This window comes from Artemia franciscana, chromosome 2 (genome assembly GCF_032884065.1).
Source record: "Artemia franciscana chromosome 2, ASM3288406v1, whole genome shotgun sequence".
In the NCBI taxonomy this organism is placed as follows: Eukaryota; Metazoa; Arthropoda; class Branchiopoda; order Anostraca; family Artemiidae; genus Artemia; species Artemia franciscana.
Window position 1 is genome coordinate 58,822,018 of NC_088864.1, and position 22,274 is coordinate 58,844,291.

At 37.1% G+C, this 22,274-nt stretch overlaps 1 protein-coding gene across 1 annotated transcript in view; it reads left to right on the plus strand.

Annotated features, from left to right (window-relative positions):
* The window catches only part of LOC136043850 (dynein light chain Tctex-type 1-like), a 31,504-nt gene extending 16,536 nt beyond the window's left edge, over positions 1-14,968 (plus strand). Inside the window, exons 2-4 of the mRNA XM_065728798.1 lie at positions 1,429-1,573; positions 6,524-6,689; positions 14,720-14,968. Of these exons, the coding sequence (XP_065584870.1) occupies positions 1,520-1,573; positions 6,524-6,689; positions 14,720-14,868 (369 nt within the window). The 5' untranslated portion in view covers positions 1,429-1,519 and the 3' untranslated portion in view covers positions 14,869-14,968. The remainder of the gene's footprint in view (positions 1-1,428; positions 1,574-6,523; positions 6,690-14,719) is intronic.
* The last annotated feature ends 7,306 nt before the right edge of the window (positions 14,969-22,274 follow it).

Here is a 22,274-nt window from a genome sequence, read left to right on the forward strand (position 1 = left end):
CCTTGATATTCGACTGAATCTGAATCTTGAAAAATGCGAGTTTTGCAAAAAATATTTTGTCCTTCTGCCAGTCTACAATATCTGAAGCTTTTAAAAAAGTCAGATTTGGATACTCTAAGATTGTATGAAACCGGTCTAAGTATAACCAAAAGACTGGTTTCTTTATATTCAGTTTTTTGTGATCACTCTGTACTTTTTCTTTCTGGCACCTTCATTCTACTGAAAAAGAGTGACTTATGTAAACTACGTAGATGTTACTATAAATACTGTAAATACTGCTTTATCTACCTCTATCGTATCTAAATCGCAGAATATTCCTAAAATACAAAGCTCCCAATATAACTACAAAACTACTGGAGCTTCATGATACGTTATCAGCAAAAGCATATCAACGGCTTACCCCATATCACGGGCTCATCCATTTGTTCTGTTAGCCTTTATCCTTGTTGATTTTGTTGTACTTATTGTGTTGTACCTATGTACCTTTGTTCTCATCCGTTTGATCTTTTGATTTTGTTGTGCTTATGTGCTGTTTTCTTTTCTTGCGTTTTCTTTTCTGATGTTTATTTCTTTTGACTCAATGTTTTTACTCCACTATCCTCACATTATTTTATGCAGTGGGCTATAAATAAATTATTTATATTATTATAATAAAAATTAAGTTTTAGAGATTGTAAGACTCTCTATTTTGGGCATGGAATGAGTTAGAATGATAAAACAGAAATAGAATAATTACAGATGAGATAATTGACAGAAGAAGGATAGAAATTCACATAGAAAAAAATCACGAAAACTGGGAAAATTTGGTCTGAAATTGTACTTTTTGCTGCGTAAGACTCTAGGAAATGGATTCTGTGCCTTTTCCAAAGTGATGTTGGGAATTTTGCTACCTTTTATAGTTCTCCTTGTGTGAACTGGTGATGGGTTAACCATATTTTACGTTCTTATTAGAAATTGTCCTTGATTCTTTTTGTTTTATTTCTTCCTGTTGACAGGTAATGAATGGGAACACTGAATAAAACTCCTGAAATAATGGGATTTCTTTTTCGACATGGGGGCAGAGTCGACAAGACTCTGTTTCGGAAGATGCCACCCACCAAGGAGGGTGGCCAGGAGTACTAAGATTGTCTAGTTTTTAGCTTTTATATCATCAAACACTATTTATTCTTAAATATTTACAAGGGGCAAAGGGAGGATCTGAGCCTACAAACTGTTCACTCAACAAATCAATGCAAATACGCCTATACTATTCAGTTGTATGTCTGGGTTTTTGAGTCCAAGCAAGAAAGATGTATATATTGTTGGTAATTAAAATATATTTAAACGAAGAAGATTTGGCTGTTTGAATTATAGAAGCATGAAGGGTTTAACAAATTTTAAGTTTTTACTTGTAAGTTTGGCATTTCTTCCATTGTTTTTTTTCTTCAGGACATTGGGACAATTTAGCCTGTGTACTGAACCAGTGCTTTATATGCATTGACTGAAGACTTGTAATTTGCTCCTTGTCAAGAAAAGCGGAATGGAGCCAAATGCAGAATGCCCATCCCTCAATAGTAGCTTGAATATATCTGAGGTAATTCTACTTCCATCTCTATATGCAGCTTTTTTGATTAATTTCGTTATTAAAATAGCCTTACAGTGATATTTTTCCTTACATAGCATAGAACAGTTCCAGTCCTGTTGGAAATAAAAGAATGAAGATCTCTGTGCTGTCTTAAATCGTTTGAATGTGATTGAGTGTTGGATTCCTGACTTTTGTTCTTAGTATGAACACAATTGATTCTGCTGAATCTTACCTGGGGTTCATGTTAATTCATAATCCTAGGTATACATAGTAAAACCATAGTAAAACGAGTATCAGAATCACAAATTTGTCTTCGCAATGAACTTGTATTGTTAAGAACAATTAAAGTAATAAATATTATTCCAGAATCAGCCTCGATTAGCGATTCTTCCTCATTTGACATTTTATTTTTACGTGCCAGTTTCTGCTAGAGTTCGTTCTTTAGTTCTTAACTTACTTTTACTTAATCATTATGCTGGAGTGGATCGGCAGGTAATCGCAAAAGATGTCCAAACCAAAGAAGTCTCCGCCTGCAACCAGGTGTGACAAAGGCGACTGGGAAGTCGTACTTCGTAGACGGTCGTTGCTGAAAAAGTGTCTGTCGGATTCTTTTGATTGTCCGAAGCAACTTCAATTGAAGAGTGTTGAGACAGCGCTGGACAGCTGAAGTTGCAGACTAAGTTTAAGCTCCTAATAGTATGATAAAATAGACTGACCCTCCAAGGATATGTATTTAGTGGCTCGTTTGATCATTGGATTTTTCCAAATATGCCTCAGTCTACCGATGACGGCAGAGACCTTGACCGTGCGGGCAGCAACGTCATAGTTGATGCAGCCGTCTGATGATAACAGACGGCTGCTCATCAGCAAATATTTGCTCATCAGCAAACAAGTTGCCGTTCACAAGAACTTGGGAATTTCTAGTTTCTGCTTGTATCTTCGTTCCAATGTTAGTAAGAGAATCACCAAACTTGTCATGCAACTCTTGTCTATCCTCTACAAATACTCATTTGCTATTAATTCACGGGTCTTGAGTTCTCCAAGGCCCGCTAACCAGTTCATTGATAACTTTTCAAGTTCTTTTTGGATCTCGCTTTATTTTTCTCAAAAAAAGCCGAGTAATACTGTCAGTTTTTTTCCTTTTCAGTGAGTTCACCATATTCCCAATCATTTTAAAATGAGCGTTATCTTCCTCTTTTGAAGATCTCAGATAATCTTGAAAAGCACTGTCACGGTGTTCAAATAAGTTAACTAGCTCTTCATCAGCCCATGGTTTTCTCGGCATATTTGGTCTCTATTTGAGTGTCTTCAGCGGACCAGTTTTATGTAGTAGTTATGATGCTACTAAATTGTTCAAAAGCTTCACACGGGATTTCCTGGTTTAAGACAGATGCAAAAGATGTTGCACATATTTCTTCTTTAAACTTCTGAAGGTTTTCAGGCTTACTCGAACAAGTTTATTTTGCTTTTTCTGGCATGACACTTGTAAATCTAACCTAAATACCACTGGAAAGATGATCAGATGCCGAATCCACTACAATATTAGAAAACGCTTTTCGGATATTCTTGAAGAGACAAACACATTGTCAATCAGGGTAGCAGAGTCATCCTAGTTTGAATTGTTACAATGGAAAAAAGATGATTAAGAACCATACAATTTAGAAAATGTAAGTTAAAACCACCTATAGATAAAAGATCAAAATTAAAATCACCTGTGTATAAAAACTCTTGCTTTGACCTTTGAACCATCATTGAAAGACTTTGGAAACCTTTGTGAAATCCTCAATCGACGCATTTGGAGGTTTGTAAACTATTGATCGGAAAATTTCCCTCACACCAATCATCATGCCAATCTCAATTTCAACAGAAAATGTTTCCATCTTACCATCAGTCTTGACATCAATATCCTGCCTTGGCTTTCATTTAAGTGAATCACTTACTGTCAAACTGAGCCTGCCACGGTTCTACACTTTGGGAACCTTTTGTAAAATCCTCATACAATGCACTAGGATGTTTATAAACCATTGAGGGGATAAGTTTCCTCACATCAATCCTTGTAGCAATCTCAATTTCAACGAAAACTGTTTCTATCGTGCCATTACTCCAGACATCAAGACTGCCGGGGTAAGCTGATAGCTTGGAAAACTAAAAGACGAGAGAGGACTCTCCTGACAGAAAAATGTTTCACAAAGGGTCATAACATGGAGATTCTGTCATTTCGAAAGAAAATCCAATATCTCATCATACAAAGAAGTAAGGTGGCAGTTCCACGAACACGCATTGAAACCAGTATTTTGCATAGTTCCAAGGGTTCTAGACTTTTACCTCCCCTAACGTTTATCCCTCCGAAATAAAACCTCGGTGTCCCCCCCCCCCCGTGGAAAACAATGCTTTCCAAATTTGAGAATTTTTTTTTTAGTTTTATTTTTTGTAGGGGGAAGTAATTTTGGTACTTGTATATTATACGCAAATCAAGTTTGCGCTGAGTAAAACTCAAGAACAAACCGGTTTCTTTCGTTTCGTTCAGCTTAGCGTGAGACAAGACAAAGACAACTGACAGAATAAATGGGAAATATTTAGTCTGGGCTATATGTTTGAACATAGGGGGGGGGGGGGGGGGGGTAAAGTGTTTGGACATTTTGGAGTCAGAAAACAATTCTTACATTCATAATATGCAGTATAATTGTACCTAACATATTTTGCTTGCTAGCCCGCTATACTATCTCCCCCCTAATGTGCTAATATATACCTCAAATTATATATTTCCCATCTATTCTGTCACTTTTCTTTGTCTTTTCTCACGCTAAGCTGAAGGAAACTAATGAAGAAACCCGCTTGTTCTTGAGTTTTACACAGCGTAAACTTGAGTGAATGGAGTATAATACACTAGTACCAAGATTTCTTCCCCCTACGGAAAACACAAAAAAACTCAAATAAAACTCTCAAATTTGGAAAGTCTTATTTTCCACGGAGGTTTCCGGAGGTTTCCTTGTTTTCCAGGGGGGGGGGGGTAAATCTGGCCACAAGTTCTAAAATACCATGAATAACAATAGTTACTAAACTGCGAAGGTCTATAACTCACTGTAGACTCTTCATTCGCCAAATCCGATAGTAAATAACTATCAATATTAAACGGGCAGCTTTCTAACTTGCTAATCTCGATGTGCTACCGATTGGTACATCACACATATCTATATCTAATAAACACTTTCATAGCTCTCACTTTGAAAAAAAATAAAATAATAAAAGACAAGAAAAAAGGCGCAACTGAGCTTTCGGGAACAGATAAATAACAATAAGAATAATAGATGTAAAGCGAACAAAAATTGATAGACAATAAACCATAACAACAAAACAAGCACAGTCAACTAAAAGCAATCCGCACAGTGACCGGATCCCGCGAGCAATGGTCTCTGTTGGGAGTTTGGCGAGAATTAGCCCACGATCAGACATTTCGCACTCCAAAACTATCCCTTGCCATATTCAGAACTCAAGGGACACTGAGGCATACATTTCACTATTTATCGTCTCGCACGATTCCTTTCATGAATCCCCACTTTTCTGTTGTTTTTCCCTGCACTTTTCTAATACTTTCTCAGTAATTCTTTCCATATTTGATTTTAGCGTTCTTGCAATCTCATCCTTGCTAGGATCAATTATCTCCAACTGCTGAGACAACGAGCTCGTTGGCAGGCTGATTTTGAGCGCAGCGTACGATATGCTTTGTTTGTAGACTTCGAGAGAGTTTTTAGCTTCTTCAAAGGCAAGCCTTACTCCTTTTCCCGTTTTTTTCGACGCTTCCCTTATATTAACTTAATACAATACCAAACTTTTTTTCTGTGAGCCTTATTTCCTTGTGATCTCCGTAGCGAAAAACAATGAAGTTTCCTTGGCCTTTGTTATCTGGAACGATCTGCAGGACTCTGACTGGCTATAAAGGGAATCCATGGAAATGAGCTAGGGCTAAATCAAACTTTTTTAAGGGCATCTTGAAGACAAAACGAGAAAAAACAACAACAAAAAACCTTATCTTTTAGTGAGCAGGCCCATGGATTGCATTGGGAATCACCTTCGTGGGTATATAGTTTATATAGATAAAGATTATAGCAAAAGGTTGTGTCTCACCTGCACTTGCTTTGTGAAGATCAAAGCCAACATTTTGATATCAACCACCGTGCCTTGTTAGACAAAATGAAGACCCCCAATACTATTAAGCCCCCCTTTAACTTTTCTTAATCATCAAATCAGGCATGTATGCGTGAATTTATTGCGAGACCAAAAATAAATGAAAACAAATTTTATCGATGGTTTGAGTAAGAAGTATCAAGAAATACTGGAGAATTCGTGATTTTAAGGAAGTTCCCAAGGCTCCCACTTCCCTCTGCATATCTTCTTGTATTGAATGAAGAAGACTTAAAGTGTTCTCGCCTGAAGTATCATGTTTTTTCCGAGTGTTCACTCTCAATGTCAACACAACCAAGAGTCAAAAGAAGTTTTGACATTCCAACTCCCAAAACCGGGGTTAATTTATTTAGCTATGTATAAAAGGGCGAATATCATTAAATGTTTCTTTGACAAAAAGCCGTCCTGGCTTAGTGGTTGGTGCGCTGGCGTGGGAATTCTTTGTCCAAGGGTTACGGGTTCAATCCCAGTTGTGACCACTTATTTAGTTTGGGACGGGGGTCAGTGGCGTGACTCGTAAGCTCAGCCAGAGTCGACCCAGCTCTAAATGGGTACCTGGAGAAATCTGGGGAAGGTAAGCAAGAAGGGTGTGTGAAAACACAGGGTGGTTGGCCCCCAACCCCCCATTGCACTTCTTGGCTGAAGGGCCATGAAACGGAGATCAGCACCGCCGGTTTGGACCTTAAGGGTCTAGTGCCGTCTTACTTACTTACTTTGACACTTATATACTTACTTGCTTTGACAAAAAAAACTAAATTTTATTTTTATTTCTTAAAGAACCAGTTTGTTGTCGATGAAGTTAGTGCCATTATTAAAGAAGCAATCGAATCAACTATCGGAGGAAATAGTTATCAACATGGGAAAGTTAGCACATGGTCAACAACTATTATGGACACTATTCTGGCAAGTTTGGTTAAGCTCCATAAACCATTTAAATATGTTGGTAGGTGTTATATGTATATAGCTATGTATATCTTATCCCTTTAAACGAGCACTAATTGTATATTTATTTAGGTATAAATCTTTTCTCGAAAACAGTTCCATATTTTTTTTTCGAAAACGGATATCCTGGGATTTTCTGGCTGAAAAAAAAAACTATAAATAGGTAACGAGTTTGAGAAAACTCGTTAAGACCTTAATTTAAGAAAAAAATCAGTTGAGTGACGTCATATTTATGAGCATATTTCAAGAGCATAAAAATCTTATCCATCCCCCCTCCGCCACCGACCAAATAAAAAATTCTAATAACCATGTGTTGTTTTGTTTTTTTTTTCATTTTCATTTCGTTTTAAAAAACTACGCGAAAGTTAAAGCTGCAGGGCAATAGTTCCAATTCTTTTTGTTTGTTAAGTTAGTTTAATGCACTTTTGGCTTTGTTTAATAGGTAGCGCTGAAGTATCCCATTAGGTATATGCGCTGTTTTTTTCGATTGTATTTTTATGCGTATTAAAATAAAAGTGTAATAATGTGATCTAGTATTCAACTGGATTTTTTAGCCTACACATGAACATAAAAAACGAAACAAACCCCATATACTAGGGGCAATGGGCTAAACAGGAGAGGCTAAGGACAAAAAATATCCTTGATACCAGTTATTCATATGAACTAACTACATGCACAATACCGATGATGCAAACAAACATGTACCTTTTCCCCCACCAATATGCTACTGGAACCGCCATACTAAAATCAATCAAAAATTTCCACAATCATCCTCCAGTCATAGGTAAATGGAAATCACTGAAAGGAATAACACAAACAAAGGAATTTGTGTTTAAATCTAAGAAATGATATTACTTGTTGTGTGATATTAGTTGCAAATCGGGCACTTTTTTCTATAGGCCTTTTAATTGGCAAATGTTTGGAGAGTTTTTCATTGTTTTCCCATTTTTTGTTTATATTCAGGACCAATAGAAACTACTACCACTACTAATAACTCACTGCAGCACCAAGCCGCCTGAGGCCAACACAGCTACACACGCTCCTCCTCCAATCTAATCTATTTAAAGCCCCCCTCTTTACACCCTCCCAGGAAGTTCCCATTTCCTTTAAATCTTTATTTATGACATCCTCCCAACCCAGACAAGGACGACCTGCTTTCCGTGTAGCCCCAGAGGGTAGGCCAAAAAGGACAATCTTTGGTAATCTGTCATCCTTCATCCGTAGAACGTGGCCTAGCCATCTCAACCTTTCTTTCATTATAGCCCTAGAAAGCGGGATTGAACCACATTTTTCGTACAACCTACTGTTTGACATACGGTCAGTCAACCGGGTACCCAGAACAATCCGTAGGCAATTTTACTAGAAAACATCTAGTATATTTTCATCTGCTTTTCAGAGCGCCCATGCTTCAGAGCCATATTTGACCACTGTCATCACTGTAGCTTCCAATATTCTAATCTTGGTTTGCAGACTTATCTTTCTATTCTTCCAAACTTTTTTTATCTTTGAAAAAACACCCTGAGCCTTAGCTATTCTACTTTTAACATCTTCACTGCTCCCACCATCTTTACTAATAATACTACAAGGTAACTGAAGCTCCCAACCTGATCAATATTTCGTTACCTAATGTCACCTGTTCATCTTCACTTATTCCTAGCCTTAGTGACTTAGTCTTCTTAACATTAATTTTCAAGCCTATTTTAGCACCCTGAAATTGCAAAACCTCTAAAAATTCATTCATTTTGCTCACTCTTTCATCTAATATGCTTAAATCATCAGCATAATAAGTCCAGATGCGTTTTTCCTTCCCATTTGATTCCATGGTCTTCAATTGCCTTTCCTGTGCTCCTTAAGACGAAGTCCATCAAAATGATCCATATAAAAGAGGACAGAACACAACCCTGCTTAACTCCTGATTTAATACAAAACCAGTTGCTAACCTCATTTCCTACCTTAACCGCAGCAGTATTATTCTCGTACGTAGCACAAATCACTTGTATTTTTCTGGTATACCATATAGCGATAAGACCTTTGTTAACGCTCTTCTATCAACAGAATCGAAAGCTTGCTCATAATCGATAAAACTGAGGACCAAAGGTGTTTGACAACAAAAGGACTTCTCAATTATTAACCTAAGAGTGAAAACTTGGTCGACACATCCTCTACCTTTTGTAAAACCGCATCGTTCTTCCCTTAAAACTTTGTCTACAGCATCTCTCAGTCTAAAAAGTATAATATTACTCAGTAATTTGCTACCTACAGAGACCAGACTAATGCCTCGATAATTTCGACACTCACTCTTGTCACCTTTCTTATACAGTGGTTTAACTAAGGTTCTCCTAAAATCATTGGGTACTTCCCCTTTTTCAAAAATCAGGTTCATAATCTTCAGTAGCTTATTCCTAACCTAACGTCTTACATTTGGTCTTTTTCCTGGACAAAAGTCTATCCTTCTTTCACAATTACCTCTGTTGAGTCCTTTCGACTGAGGCATTAATGAATAATCTTTCATTTTCCTTGCATTATATAAATTGAGGAAGAGTGGAAAGGAAAAAATTTCTCCTTCTACCACTACCTCTATTGAGTCTTTTTAGTTTGACCGTCTCATCAATCATGACCAATGGAAACGTTCTAAAATTAGCTTGTTTTATTTGGTAAATTTACCCAGATTTCCATTACTTCTGTAGGGTCAAGATTAAGACACTACTTAATGCCTTTTATGGTCTTTTCAAACACATAATAAACATTTTCCTTACAAATGAACCCCCCCCCTGGTGATCCCATAAATAACCTTGAAAAATATAGACTTTCCAAGATTAAAACAAACGCTTCGGCAGCAAAATTTCTTCTTTATTAGGCACCATGATTTAATTAAGTACATTAATTTGTTTACTTTCATTGTTATCCAAATTCCAGAATCATTTTTAAACAATATTCGATATTCAACAAATCTGAAATTCTTTTACTATCAAATATGGGTCTAACGGTTTTGATGAGTCAAAAAACCTGTTTGCAAAGGAAATTGTGTATCAACAAATGCAAAACAACACGGAAATATACTAATTATGGCTGTGTGTTGGACCACGAGGGGTGAAGGGTGGGATGCATTTGCGAGTGAAATGATAATTACGCTCAAAGAGCATCATAAAAGGTATCGAGTAGTAGGCTCACCTTATCCCTAAGTAGTAATGGAATCACGTATATATTTACCAAGAATGTATCTAAGATTTTTTCGGGAGGGGTAGGTTACAAAGATACTTACGTGTTATAGTGACCATACCAAAGAAGTGAAGTTAGGTTAATCGTAATGAAATTTACCAAAATATGATGACAATATAATACTTTAGTAACAAGATAATAGAAAATACAACAGAGAATTATGGAAAGCCGGCCGCCCAGAATGCATTATATTAAATACCTAACCTAACCACCTCTATACATTAAATATCTAGTTAAAGTATACTTGCAAAGTAGTTTCTCTCCCTGAGGCTAAGCTGATTATCTTTGAGTGGACACAAAAAACCGGTTTCATTACAGATCAAGAGTAAAGTGTGGTCGCTTTTACAGGTAATACCTTTACGAAAAAATTTAAAAACCGCGTAAAAGATTTGTTTATTTTCATTTTTGTTACGTTCTTACGAGTCTGACAAACATTTTGGGGAGTGGGGACTCAAACCTCCTACCCTCCCCCCTGGATATGACCTTGACATTTAATATTCTCCTTCCAGAAAAAAGCTATTTTTTCTTTCTCCTGTCATAACCCTGATTTATTGACAATTATCCCAGTTATAGGTTCAGTTTCAAACTCTTAACGCAATTGTTTAATCCATAAGGGTAATGCTAAAAGCGAAACCGTGCTTATGGTTGCATAAAATAATAAGCACGGTAATAAAAATATTAATAATAGGTCATGAGCATAAAACATAAGCAGAGACCGATTTTGTCCAACCGACTTTGATAGGGTCAAAGTCGTAGATCGTCTTTGGGTAGATGTGGTGGCATTCGAAGCAGGTGCCCGAACCATCGTAAGGTTCGCTCGGCTGCTTGAGTCGAAAACCAAGACTGCTTTGTGAGCTGCAGAAGCTTCTCATTGCTGACGAAGTTGGACCATCGTAGGCCCTCGATCCTCTTCAGGCTCTTCGTATGAAATACGTTGATTGTCTTGAGGGTTGCAGCTCATGCTTGCCATGTCTCAGCTCCGTAAAGTATCACAGAGCCGACTAGAGCGTTGAAGATCCGCAGTTTGGTTGTACGACTGATGTTTGGTTTTCGCCAGAGGTGGCGATTCAGGCTGCCCATGACAGAAGACACCTTGGATAATCTTGCTTGTAGCTCGGGGAGAAGCGAGCCATTTGAAGAAATTATTGAGCCTAAGTAGGTGAAGTCTTGAACAACCTCGATGCCAGTGGTGCTGTCTATGCTAACTGGAGTTTTTTAGTTTTATTTATTTTTGGAAATTTTAGTTTTGTTCAGTTTATATGCAGTCCTACTTTGGCAGCCTCTTCTCGTTGAATTCGGAGCGCTTCCAGCAGCTGTTCCATGGAGTCCGCCAGAATGGCCAAGTCATCGGCAAAATCAACATCTGTGGTGAAACGATCTCCGAATTTAAGCCCAAAGCTGAGACGTGAAGTGGTTTCTGTCATAATGTAATTTACGATGACATTGAAGAGCTCTGGGGCCACTGCACATCCTTGGCGCACCCCTGTCGTGATTTGAAAGAACGGGCTGCGTCGACCATTTACTTGTACACAGCTCTCCGTCCCATGGTGCAGAGCCTTGAGAAGTCTGCAATATTTTTCGGGTAGGCCTGTCAACTCTTGAATCCGCCAAAGAGCTTTTCGATCGACTGAGTCAAATGCAGCGCGTAAGTCGACGGAGGCAATAAATGCTTTCTGTTGGAACTCTGTGGTCTTTTCCACTATTTGTCGAATCGTGAAAATCTGCTCGATGGTTGATCGTTCCGACATAAAACCAGCTTGCTCCGGTCGCCAGATTTTTCGAATGATATTCCGACATCGATCCAGCAGGACCATCGATCCAACAGTTTGCCAGTGACAGACAGTAGGGTTACTCCCAACGGAACGGAATTATTCCAAATCGAATTATCTCCGCTTGCAAGATGTTAGAGAACAAGGTGTGGAGAAACAGGAGCATTGCAGAACCTCCATATTTTAGTAGCTTTAATCTTAAGCCGCAGATACCAGCAGCTTTATTATTCTTGAGCCTTTTTACTGCATGTCCGATTTCTGAGGGGCTGAAAGGCTCGTCTGGAGGAGCATCTGTTTCAGGTCTTTGACTGCAAGGTTGGCTGGGACTATCATTAGGAGGCATAGATGGGCTAGTATTGTTGAGGAGCGAACAGAAGTGGTCCTTCTACCGCTCAAGACAAGAACCTTCATCAGAAAGAAGTGCCCCATCCCTGGACAGGACGGGACCCAAGGTGGGAGTTTTATTTTCCGTGAGGTCTTGGAGATGCTTGAATAGGCTGCCCATGTCTTTCATTTTTACTGCTAGTTCAATTTCATCGACTTTTCTTACAACAAACTGGGTACTATCCCGGTGAATGAGTGTTCCGTACTCCATTGAGTCTTTGATATGTGGTCGTGTCCCCAAGAAGTATTTCCTTCCGTCTTTGCTCTATGACTTGCAGTGTTTCATTAGTTAGCCACTATTTCCTTGGGTAACTCCTCTTGCCAAGCCCTAGTTGTTCTGCTTCGCTGGTCTGCGACTTAAAATGCTTCCAGAAATCTCTGCTGCTATTCAATGAGCCAAGGGGCTCGAAGCGATTCGATATCTCGATACTGCACTTCTGGCGAGTATCTGGTTCCTTTATTTTCCCAATATCTGCAGCGACCGGTTTTCTTTCCGATCATCGGCGCACACAAGCCTGTGGTCTGCGTTTCCGAGCTCTGCTGATCTGTAAGTTCTACAGTTCTTCATCACTGATCTCCAGCGTTTGGAAATAATGACGTAGTCAATCATCTTCTTTGTACGACCGTCGTTACTATACCACGTGTACTGATGAATAGGTCTGCGTTGGAAGTAGGGGTTTGCGCTGCAAAGGTCGTGAGATCGACACAGTTCAAGTAGGCGAAGCCCATTGTCGTCAACTGGGTTGGGGGATGCAGGACCAACTGTGCCGCACCTACACCCATGTCATCGCACACTGACGCATTGAAGTTGCCAAGGAGAACAGTTATATCATGGGGGGGCATTGTTTCAAGGCATCTGGACAAAGCAGAGTAGAAATCCTCCTTAGTCACATCATCAGAATCGTTGGTCGGGGCATAGCATACGATAACAGTCATTTTACCATGCTTGTCTCCAAAGCGGGACTTCTCTGTCAGATACAGCTTCGTGTAAAAGTAAGGCCTTTCTTGTAAGGTTATTTAGTGCAAGGCCAACGCCATTCCTTCTCGTGCTTCCTCCAGACTAGAACAATGAGTCACTGTTACTTATTCGCTCTTCTCCGCTTTCGGTAAGACGGGTTTCTGTAAGACCCGTAGTCGACATTTTATTCTTGCGAAGTTCTTCAAAGACTAGGTTCTTTGACGCGAGTGCATTCAGAGTCAAGACATTCAAGGTGGCTGTCCGTAGCCCCACTTTGATAAATAAAGTTTAGTCTGTCAGTCTTTCTGACGTCGTCAGTATGTCGATTGACGCGTGATGGTCGAGATCTTAAAAGGGAATCCGGACCCGAGGCTATGTTGTCACTTTTCGTAGCACTTAATTTTCAGGTGGAGGGTCGCTAGCCCAACCAACCCCAGACCTGGAATCTGTTTAGAGCTATGTTTAACCTAGGTACTGAGATTCCGGGGTTGGCTCAACTCGCCACATGAGGTTGCGGCCGTCCTGATCGGAGTGTTTATATAGGGGAGAAACCACATATCCAGAGGCACGTGATCAGCAGACAGAGTCTGCCTCTTTCCGGACGAACTCCATTAACCTCCAAGATATGGAGATACAGAATGAGGTTTTTAAGACCAACGAAAATATTGCGAGTAACATTGTTTTTCTTAATTCGTAAATATTTTTGTAAGTGGCTCGCTTTTGAAATTAGAATTTTTTGGCTTTTGAAATTCTGTTGAATTTGATTTATTCCCTTGTCCCTTGTTGGTATCCCTTATTGGTGGTCGAATTTTAAGGTTTATGATTTCTTCGAATTGCTTCCGAGTTTTTTTTTATTTATTTTTTATTTTCCTTTCCTGCTTTGTTTGTTTTTATCCAATATTTTGTTTGCATTTTCATTCAGAAAATGTGAACGTGTTTCCTTGTAACTTCCTCTTATAGTGCCGAAGAAGGGAAGCGGTTGTCCTCGCAAAAAATTTGCCTTTTCGCCCAGTATTTTCGTTAACCTTAAAAAAACTTAATTCTTGATCTCTATTTTTTCAATTTTTTTCTTTGAGCAGATACGGCTTATATGTGGTAATTCCAGACAGTAGTTTCAAGCCCAAAGTTTTTAATTTGTTTCTGTACTGATAAATCACTTTACTGAATAGGAGCCCGAAAATAGGAGGAGATATGGCTGAGTCTGTTTCCCTCTGAAAGGATATAAGCTTAATATTCCTGCCCGGAGGAAGTCCAAAGTACATCAGGTTTCACAATATCGACCAATTTAAGTCTATTAATATAAAGTCTTAACTGTATCAAACAGTTCGTGGTAACGAACTGTAGTAAGGAGCGACCCGATTCAATAGTAAATGAAACTCTAAAAAACGGAATTTTTTACTGTTTTAAAAAGTAGAGTTGAGAGAGTCAAACTTTAGCGTAAAGAGTGGGGCGTTGTAGAGGGAACATCCCCTTTCATACACGGAGTAATTTCTGCCCGTTTTAAGTCTTAATGTTGCTTCTTACTTTCAGTAATTTTCTTTTATTTAATAATTGAGTGGGAGCGTTGAGGAGGGAACAACCCCTTTCATACACGGAGTAACTTCTGTTTGTTTTAAATTTTAATGTCGCTTCTTACTTCCAGTTAAAAAAAAACTTTTCTTTAATTTAATTACAAATAAAAGTTGAAATTTTCTTTTGTAGTGTCTTGTGTGATAATGCAGAAAACTGGTGCTGGCCTTCAAACAGCTGCTTCATGTCTGTGGGACAACGATACCGATGGCAGCTCTACACTCAGATGGGAAAACAAAACGATGTATTGCATAGTGTCTGTCTACGGGCTAGCTGTTTAGTAGATATTCATGCCATTTTCAACAAATTTGATTGAATGCTTTGATTTATTGCTTTCTTTTGATGTTTATACGGAATTAAATAAATTTTTAAAGTCCCTTGCTTAAGTCTTTAATTTCTTACTGTACCGATAAATCACACTAATGAATAGAAGGCCGAAACTAGGGAGGAGGTGTGGCCGAGCCCGATTTCCTCCGAAAACTCAGTTTTTTCACAATTTCTTTCCATATATTTCAGTATTTTGCGAATAATTCACCTGATTTTGTGTGATTTTAAGTTATTTTTGGGCTTTTTATTTGGCATAAGTAGGATGTAAAACAAAGCGAACTCGTGGCTATCGATAATATTGTGGATGTCGTGACCGTGGGTGTTATGGGAAACAAAATGAACACATGGATTTCAATATTGTTTCATAATATTATTCATGGATTTCTATAATAGAGCTCATTTCTGGGAAGAAGGCTAATCATCTTTTTTGTTCCCGCTCAATTTTTGAAACAGATCCTAAGAATCTTAATAACGCCACTGCTAGTATCTATTTGATAGCAAACCCGTTTATTAGACTGCTGACAAAAACATAATTAGTCTGCATGTTTTTACATAATGTTAATCCAGTGGGAGAAAAAAAAAGGTGTTTGTTTAGTAAAAGCAAGTTAGATTCTACGAAGATTAATTTAGATGAACAGGTTATGCAAAAGAAATGTAAAAGAACATATACCCACTGCTGAGCTAAAAAAAAGTGTTTTCTTTTGCACATCAAATGAAAGGATAATCCTATATTTTTTCGCGCAGAGAATCTGATTAAATGTGCATTAGTGCAAATGGTAGAACTTGTACGGAAAATTGAAAAATCTTTTATTTTCAAGGTGGGTGTCCGTTCTGAAATGTAGTGTGACCCTCCCAAACCTCGACCGAGACCGAGTCCGTTTGGAAGTGAAAATTGTTTGGCTATTGGGAGAGCCCTTGGGCATTGGGAATTGAAAGCAGTTAGCCAGGTGGGTGAAACACCCACCTGATTATTTATTTTATGTTCGCAAAGAATTCCTGCGAACATAACTCTAGTACAGCTTGCATCAAACAATAAGTGCGTAATGGGTAATTTGATGTGTGTGTGTGTGTGTGTGTGTGTGTAGACTTGATCCTGTGTTTGCGTACGTTTGTGTGTTCTTGTGCTCCTCAATCTTATCCTGCTAATAACTTGCTAAATAGAATCTGTAAACTTTAATTGTTGATGCTTCCTGTAATTAGCATATTAAACAATTATACATTAAACATTCAGTTCATTTTCAATAGTTCTTTCCAGTCACCTTGTTTTTTACTGGAGTTTTATTCTTTTTTTTGTCAGTATTTTAGAAACTGAAGTTTCCAAACTGTGTTTCAGACAAAAAGACAAATAGTTTCATTCGTTTCGGGCAAAACCTTCACCATTTTTGACGCCATTTTCGAGGGGCTTTTAGGATATGTTTTTATGTCCATAAATTTTTTGCGCCTTTTTTGTGCGAAAACTAACACACTCTTTTTGTGCGAAAACTAAGCTTAGCTAGAGATATCTAGCACAATGAGGATCCAAAACTTTCCAAATAACCCGGTAATATAAAGCGTAGTGAAACGATAAAATTATTGCAAATAATTTTATGGCGGAATCGTACCATGCGCGGAACAAGTGTTACAAGTGTGGTAGAAATGGGCCAAGTGTGGCTTAAGTGTGCCAAGAGTAGCATAACTGTACCAAGCATGGCGGAACTGCACCAAGATTGGCAAAACTGTTCGGCGTGGGGTTCCAATATATCAAGCAGGTGGTGAAAAGTGAGCACCCCTCGTGGAATAGTAACGGTACAAGTTCAGCCACTTCAACAAAGAATTTAACAATCAACTGCACTATCTAAGATATAAATATTAATAAGATGAAAGCTATTTTCCTTATAATAAGATTAGGGCATTAACATTATTTTGTGTTAGGGCGAGATGCACAAGATTTTGGTAAGAGAGTTAATGATGCTTTGATTGAATTTCAAAAATGAACGAATTGTACAAAAACGTAAGAATTGTAGAAAAAACTGTAAAAATCAAAATATTAAGCCCAAGTAACATACAAGAAATTTATCAAAAACTAAAATTTTTTGTATTAAATGTATTTAATATACTTCAGACCAGATATGAAACTTCATTAGTTTTGTACATTGACGAAGAATGAGACAGAAATTTATGGAGGAAAAAAGAATTTTCCTTACCAACATTTTTTAACACTTTTTTTTTATCAAACAGGAAGATTTATCTATTCCAAATCAGGCCAAATTATCTCTTCAAAATCACTGTTTTCATGCATAGAGTTCCTGGTAAATTCACTGTTCTCTCCCGATCCCTTCTGTACTTTTTTTTGCTGCTCACTTCATCTAGACTCAACCTTCTTTTTTTCCTCTTTTTATTTCTTGAGACAAGCTTGAGTCCTTTGGTTGGTGGGCTGTTGTACATTTTACAGACACATGCTCTCTGATTTCCATATTCCTTGCAACCCTTGAGTCTAAAATTTCAGGAAGTAAGGATTCATTCCAAAAGACTTCAAGCTTCGGAAATATTTTTTCCCAGTATTCTTTCGATCTGTGAACTGTAATTATTTCCCAATCGTCAATAGAGTTATAAACTATTAAGTGGCATATCATTTTATCCAATATCTCGAGTTAGCCTTGTATCTGGGCGAAATACCTGTGATTTTTTTTTAGCTGAAGACCTTCACTGGATAATTCAAGAAAATATCCTTTAACTAAATTTTTTTACTGAGCCACATCAAAAATGGTTTTGAACTCTGGTATATTATGCACAGTTTTTATTTCTATAGGTGTGCCATTAGGTAGCAATCCATCTACAGATACAGCAAGATACTGATGCTGTAGATGCACACTGAGTCCTATTTGATCTCCCTTTGTGACTTTTAAGTTGAATTTGTTTTCATATACTTCTAGTGCCACTACTTCTAAATCTAAGCCCTTTTTCATTAGGGAAGAGCGGAGTCTAGGTCCCAAGTTTCGAATTTGCTTAACAATTGGGGCAACTCGGGTGGTTTTTTTTCTGGTTGCAATTCTGTGGAAGTAACTGCTAGTTATTTTCTTAGATCTTTTTTCAACCCAATTGTCATTTTTGGATTGGCCCTTGATAACGTTAAACAGACAGCTTATACTGGCAAAATCCCATTTTAAATACTGGTCAGTATATTTTTGTATGGCCAAATTTATTTCATCGGAAGTCATGTCTGGCTTATTACAATTTGGTCCATAGTTACGATCACCAAAGTTATAATTTCTATTTTTTAACTTAGCGACGTGTTTTCCTCCAAGAGAACTATAATAACTGGTCAAATTTTGTTTAGATCTTACACGAAGTTTAGCCGTTTTATTGCAATATTCTTTTGTTACGCTAGAAGGACTAAGCCCAAAAATATTTTTCCAGGCTAATTGATGCCATTTTGGATCTGAATTATAAGCAAGACTTGCTCCATTAACTCTTGCATGGTATGAACCTCGTTTAAACCGGCTTATTTGCTTTCCTCCGATGAATTTTGCAACAACTGGCATGTAGCTTTCAGCTAAGTATGTAGTTGCGTCATTTCGAAGCTGCTCTGCTTTTCGACACGCAATATCGACCCCTGTCATAACATCTTCAAACACATGAAGGGGAAAAGTATTCCACCGACCTTCTATTTTACTGTTCACGGTCATTTCAGCAATCTTAGGACAGCCAGAATCACATTTTGTGTGGTTTCCGAAAACATGGTACGGACATCTTTTTAACAAGTTTTTCAATTCTTCCGCTGTTCCATTATTTTCAATTTATTTTTATCGTACCCCTTAAATTTTTTGTCGGTTCTTGGATAATTTCTCTGGGAAGGAATTTTGTTTACAACCCTTTTTTTTATTTTTGCACAAATTATATAGGTGGGTTGTATAATGTTTTGTGACGTGATTTGCACATTCATGTTTCCGTATGTTGGAAACACTTTGTTTTAGTTTATAAAAAACACTAGAATCACCGCCACCGATAAACTCTACAAACTGTAATCCGTGCATCTCCTCACAGGAACGAAAGCCTTCAACTAGAATATTTGTTTCCATGCTCTTCGAATTTGCGTTCTAATTTAGAAAGCAGAAATGATCTTTGGGAATAACTTTGACGTTTGAAGAAGAAAAACATATATAACAGTATTTATTTTTATGCCAACATATAATAGCTTTTTCGTAAATGCATCTATGATAACTGCAGCACATCCTTTGGCCGAATGATCATGTCTTTTGCTACGCTTATTCCAGCCTCCATCACATATCACTTTTGTCCAGTATGAGTCCTCCTTTTACCTATCATCATGAATGGCTGATTTTAAGGCCTCTCGTCCATTTTATAGCAAATTTTCCGATAAACTATTCATCCAAGCATCACCAAGCTGCCTTTCAATACGGGAATAAACTATTTGTGACATTGGTTTCACTCCAAGCACCCCGAAGAATTCACACAGTGTAGAATACCCTCCACCACTACCCATGGCTCCCCCAAACAGCCTTCAAATTCAAACAACCTTTAAGACTTGATTTTTTTTTTCGGAAAAAGCAACCAGTGCCTGGTCCGTAAAACTTGAAAAATATTCTTTTACTTTTGTTACTGGACATTCTGGTTCACCTCTAATCCTCACCTTAAGTTTCAGTTCAGTTGTCAGGCCTTTCTTTTCTAATTGCTTTATAATCAATTTTCCATGATCGCAACTGATTTTGTGTGTGAATGCTGAAATTACTTCAGTAAGGAAATACCTTAGATTCACAATGCAGTTTCCATCTGGAATTCCATATAAGTCTATATCAGTATTGGTATCGGGGCAATCAATACCATAAGAACCACCACCGTTTCCCAATTTATTTGAATCGTCTATAAGAGGATTTGCTGAAAATTCGCTGAAATTTTAGATCCATTTGACAAATTATCTTTATCTTATTCTCCAAGCAGCACCTTCCTAAAAAAAATGAAAAGAACCATAGAAAAAAAAAAACAGATGTTGATTAACAATCATTTGTGAAACATACGCACATAAGGGAAATATAGGTAATTATTACCATATTGGAAGGGTTACCTTATACAGCTTACGAGGTAGAAGGTAAAGATCATCAGAGGTAAAATATGACACTTATTTTTACTTACCTTGAAGTTTAGTTGATTTATGTCTTTTCAGACATGCACACAGGTAGGTGGAACAGTTTCAAACCCCTCCCCTCAGGCATATTTGTATACTTGTGATTTTTTACTTATTTTTTTTTCATATTATCAGCCTTTTATAAAAGGTGTTCCCTGTCTGAAATAACATCCCACATCCAGCACCCCTTCCCTCCAAAAAAAAATTCTCTTCTGTTTAATATCCCGGAGACGAAAAGTTAATGTCCCTCCAAATCATGAACATGTAGAACTCCCAAGCCATCGGAAGCGATTTTACAAGCTTTTGGACAAGAGGGAATGAAACTTGTATATGTAATTTTCACTTACCGGTATTTTAAATTCAGCCACCTTTTGTGTGATATTTTTCTTCCTCATAGCTCAAATGTGTTATTTACAAGTTGACAGTTTCAATCGGAAAGACATAATGCCTTGCGGAAAAAATTCCAACCTTTTTTTCTACTGGCTGATGAACAACGCTATTAAGCTGGAAACAGGGGTAAAATAAAGTAAAAAGCAAGCAAATTTTGAAATTGTATTTTTCTGATTTTGCTTTCAAACTATTTGTGATAGACATCATAAATTTGCTGTAATGGTTGTAGATTATAAAATCTACACATAATCCTAAATTCTACCTCTAGAGCCAACTTCATACTTTCTAGCCAGAAAAATGTTGAAAATTAAAAATAATTTTTTGCACTATTAAAAATAAAAATATAACAATTCTGCAACGAACATTTTTTTTTAATACTGGCAGAATGAACTAAAAAAAAAAATCTACTGTCATTTCCCATCCACTAAATTTTTATTCAACAAACTAAACTAACTTGATTTCTTTTTTTTCCACAATATGTAAAGCATATACAGAAAAAGTGACACCAACACTTTTTTTCCTTTTTAACTCGTCATAAAAAAAATCAGCTCAAAATCGCGTAAATCGCAGAAGTTATTTTATGATTTTCTATCATAGGAAAAAATAGCATTGGACACAAATTAAGACGATTAGCCTTAAGGCCTAGCCAAAGTCCAAGAATTTTACGCCCTAGTTAATTCTTTTTCTTAGGCGGCAACTCGTTCATATACAAAGGTATTAGTTTTCTTCGTCGCTTCAACTAAACAAACATAAGAAGGTTGAACTTAAGGGGTTTCTCACTCAAAATTACGATTAGGGGCAGGCTATCCTTAGCAATTCTTCTTGTAATTATTTATACAATATAATTTTTTTCTATTTATTAACAGGTAGTTTGGTTATAACTAACAGGTTATAACTAACTAATACTTGACTGAATCGCTCCTGAACAATCCGAGTGATTAGTCCCTTGGTGTAACTTATGCATTCTCACACGCTCCGATTACAGCTGGATCTAGTCTTTGAGGAGAATTTTTTACTTAGGAATACAAATATGTAAGGTATTTCAAGTGACTGCAGCCAGGAAGTATATATTTAGAAATAAGTTTCTGATTGTTGAATAGAAAATTTTTGGCTCTACTTTTTGATACCACACAACAACAGTGTCAAGCATAGGAATCTAGAGTGCAAACCGAAACAGATTTTGTAATTATTTTGGAATTATAAAAACAATAATTATCGGCTTTAAGATTTGATTAGATCAAAATATTCACCAGATTTTTTATTTCTATTGACATAAAAACCGCTGAAATCACTAATTCAGGAACGTCAGGCAAACTCCAAATGTTTAACATGGGAGGTATAGGAAGATTCCTTGAGAGCGCGTCCTGCCAAAAGAAAATTTGTTTAATAAAATCCTCGCCTAATTAAATGGAGGAACTTTTAAGCGAAATGAAAATGGAAAATAAATACAATCTAACTGTTAAAAAAGAAAGCATGGATCTAGGAAATGCAAATGAAATTGAAACAATAAAATGCTTAAGAACTAAACATGGAAGTAAACTTGATATTACTATTAATTTTAAAGGTGAAACGGTTGACCTTTATGCCCCATTATGATTTGATTCTGCAGAGGCTGATTTTGAAAATAAATTTAAAAACCTTTTAAGAGAAACTAAAATGGAAAATAACTATAATCAAACCGTCAAAAAGAAGAATTTGATCTAGAAATTGAATATGAAGTTAAACCAATGAAATATGCAAAAGCTAAATATGGAAAAAAGCTCGTTATTAATATTAATTTTAAAGGTGAAGTGGTTGAAAAGTTTGCACCAAAACAAATTGATTCTACAGTAGCTGATTTTGAAAAGA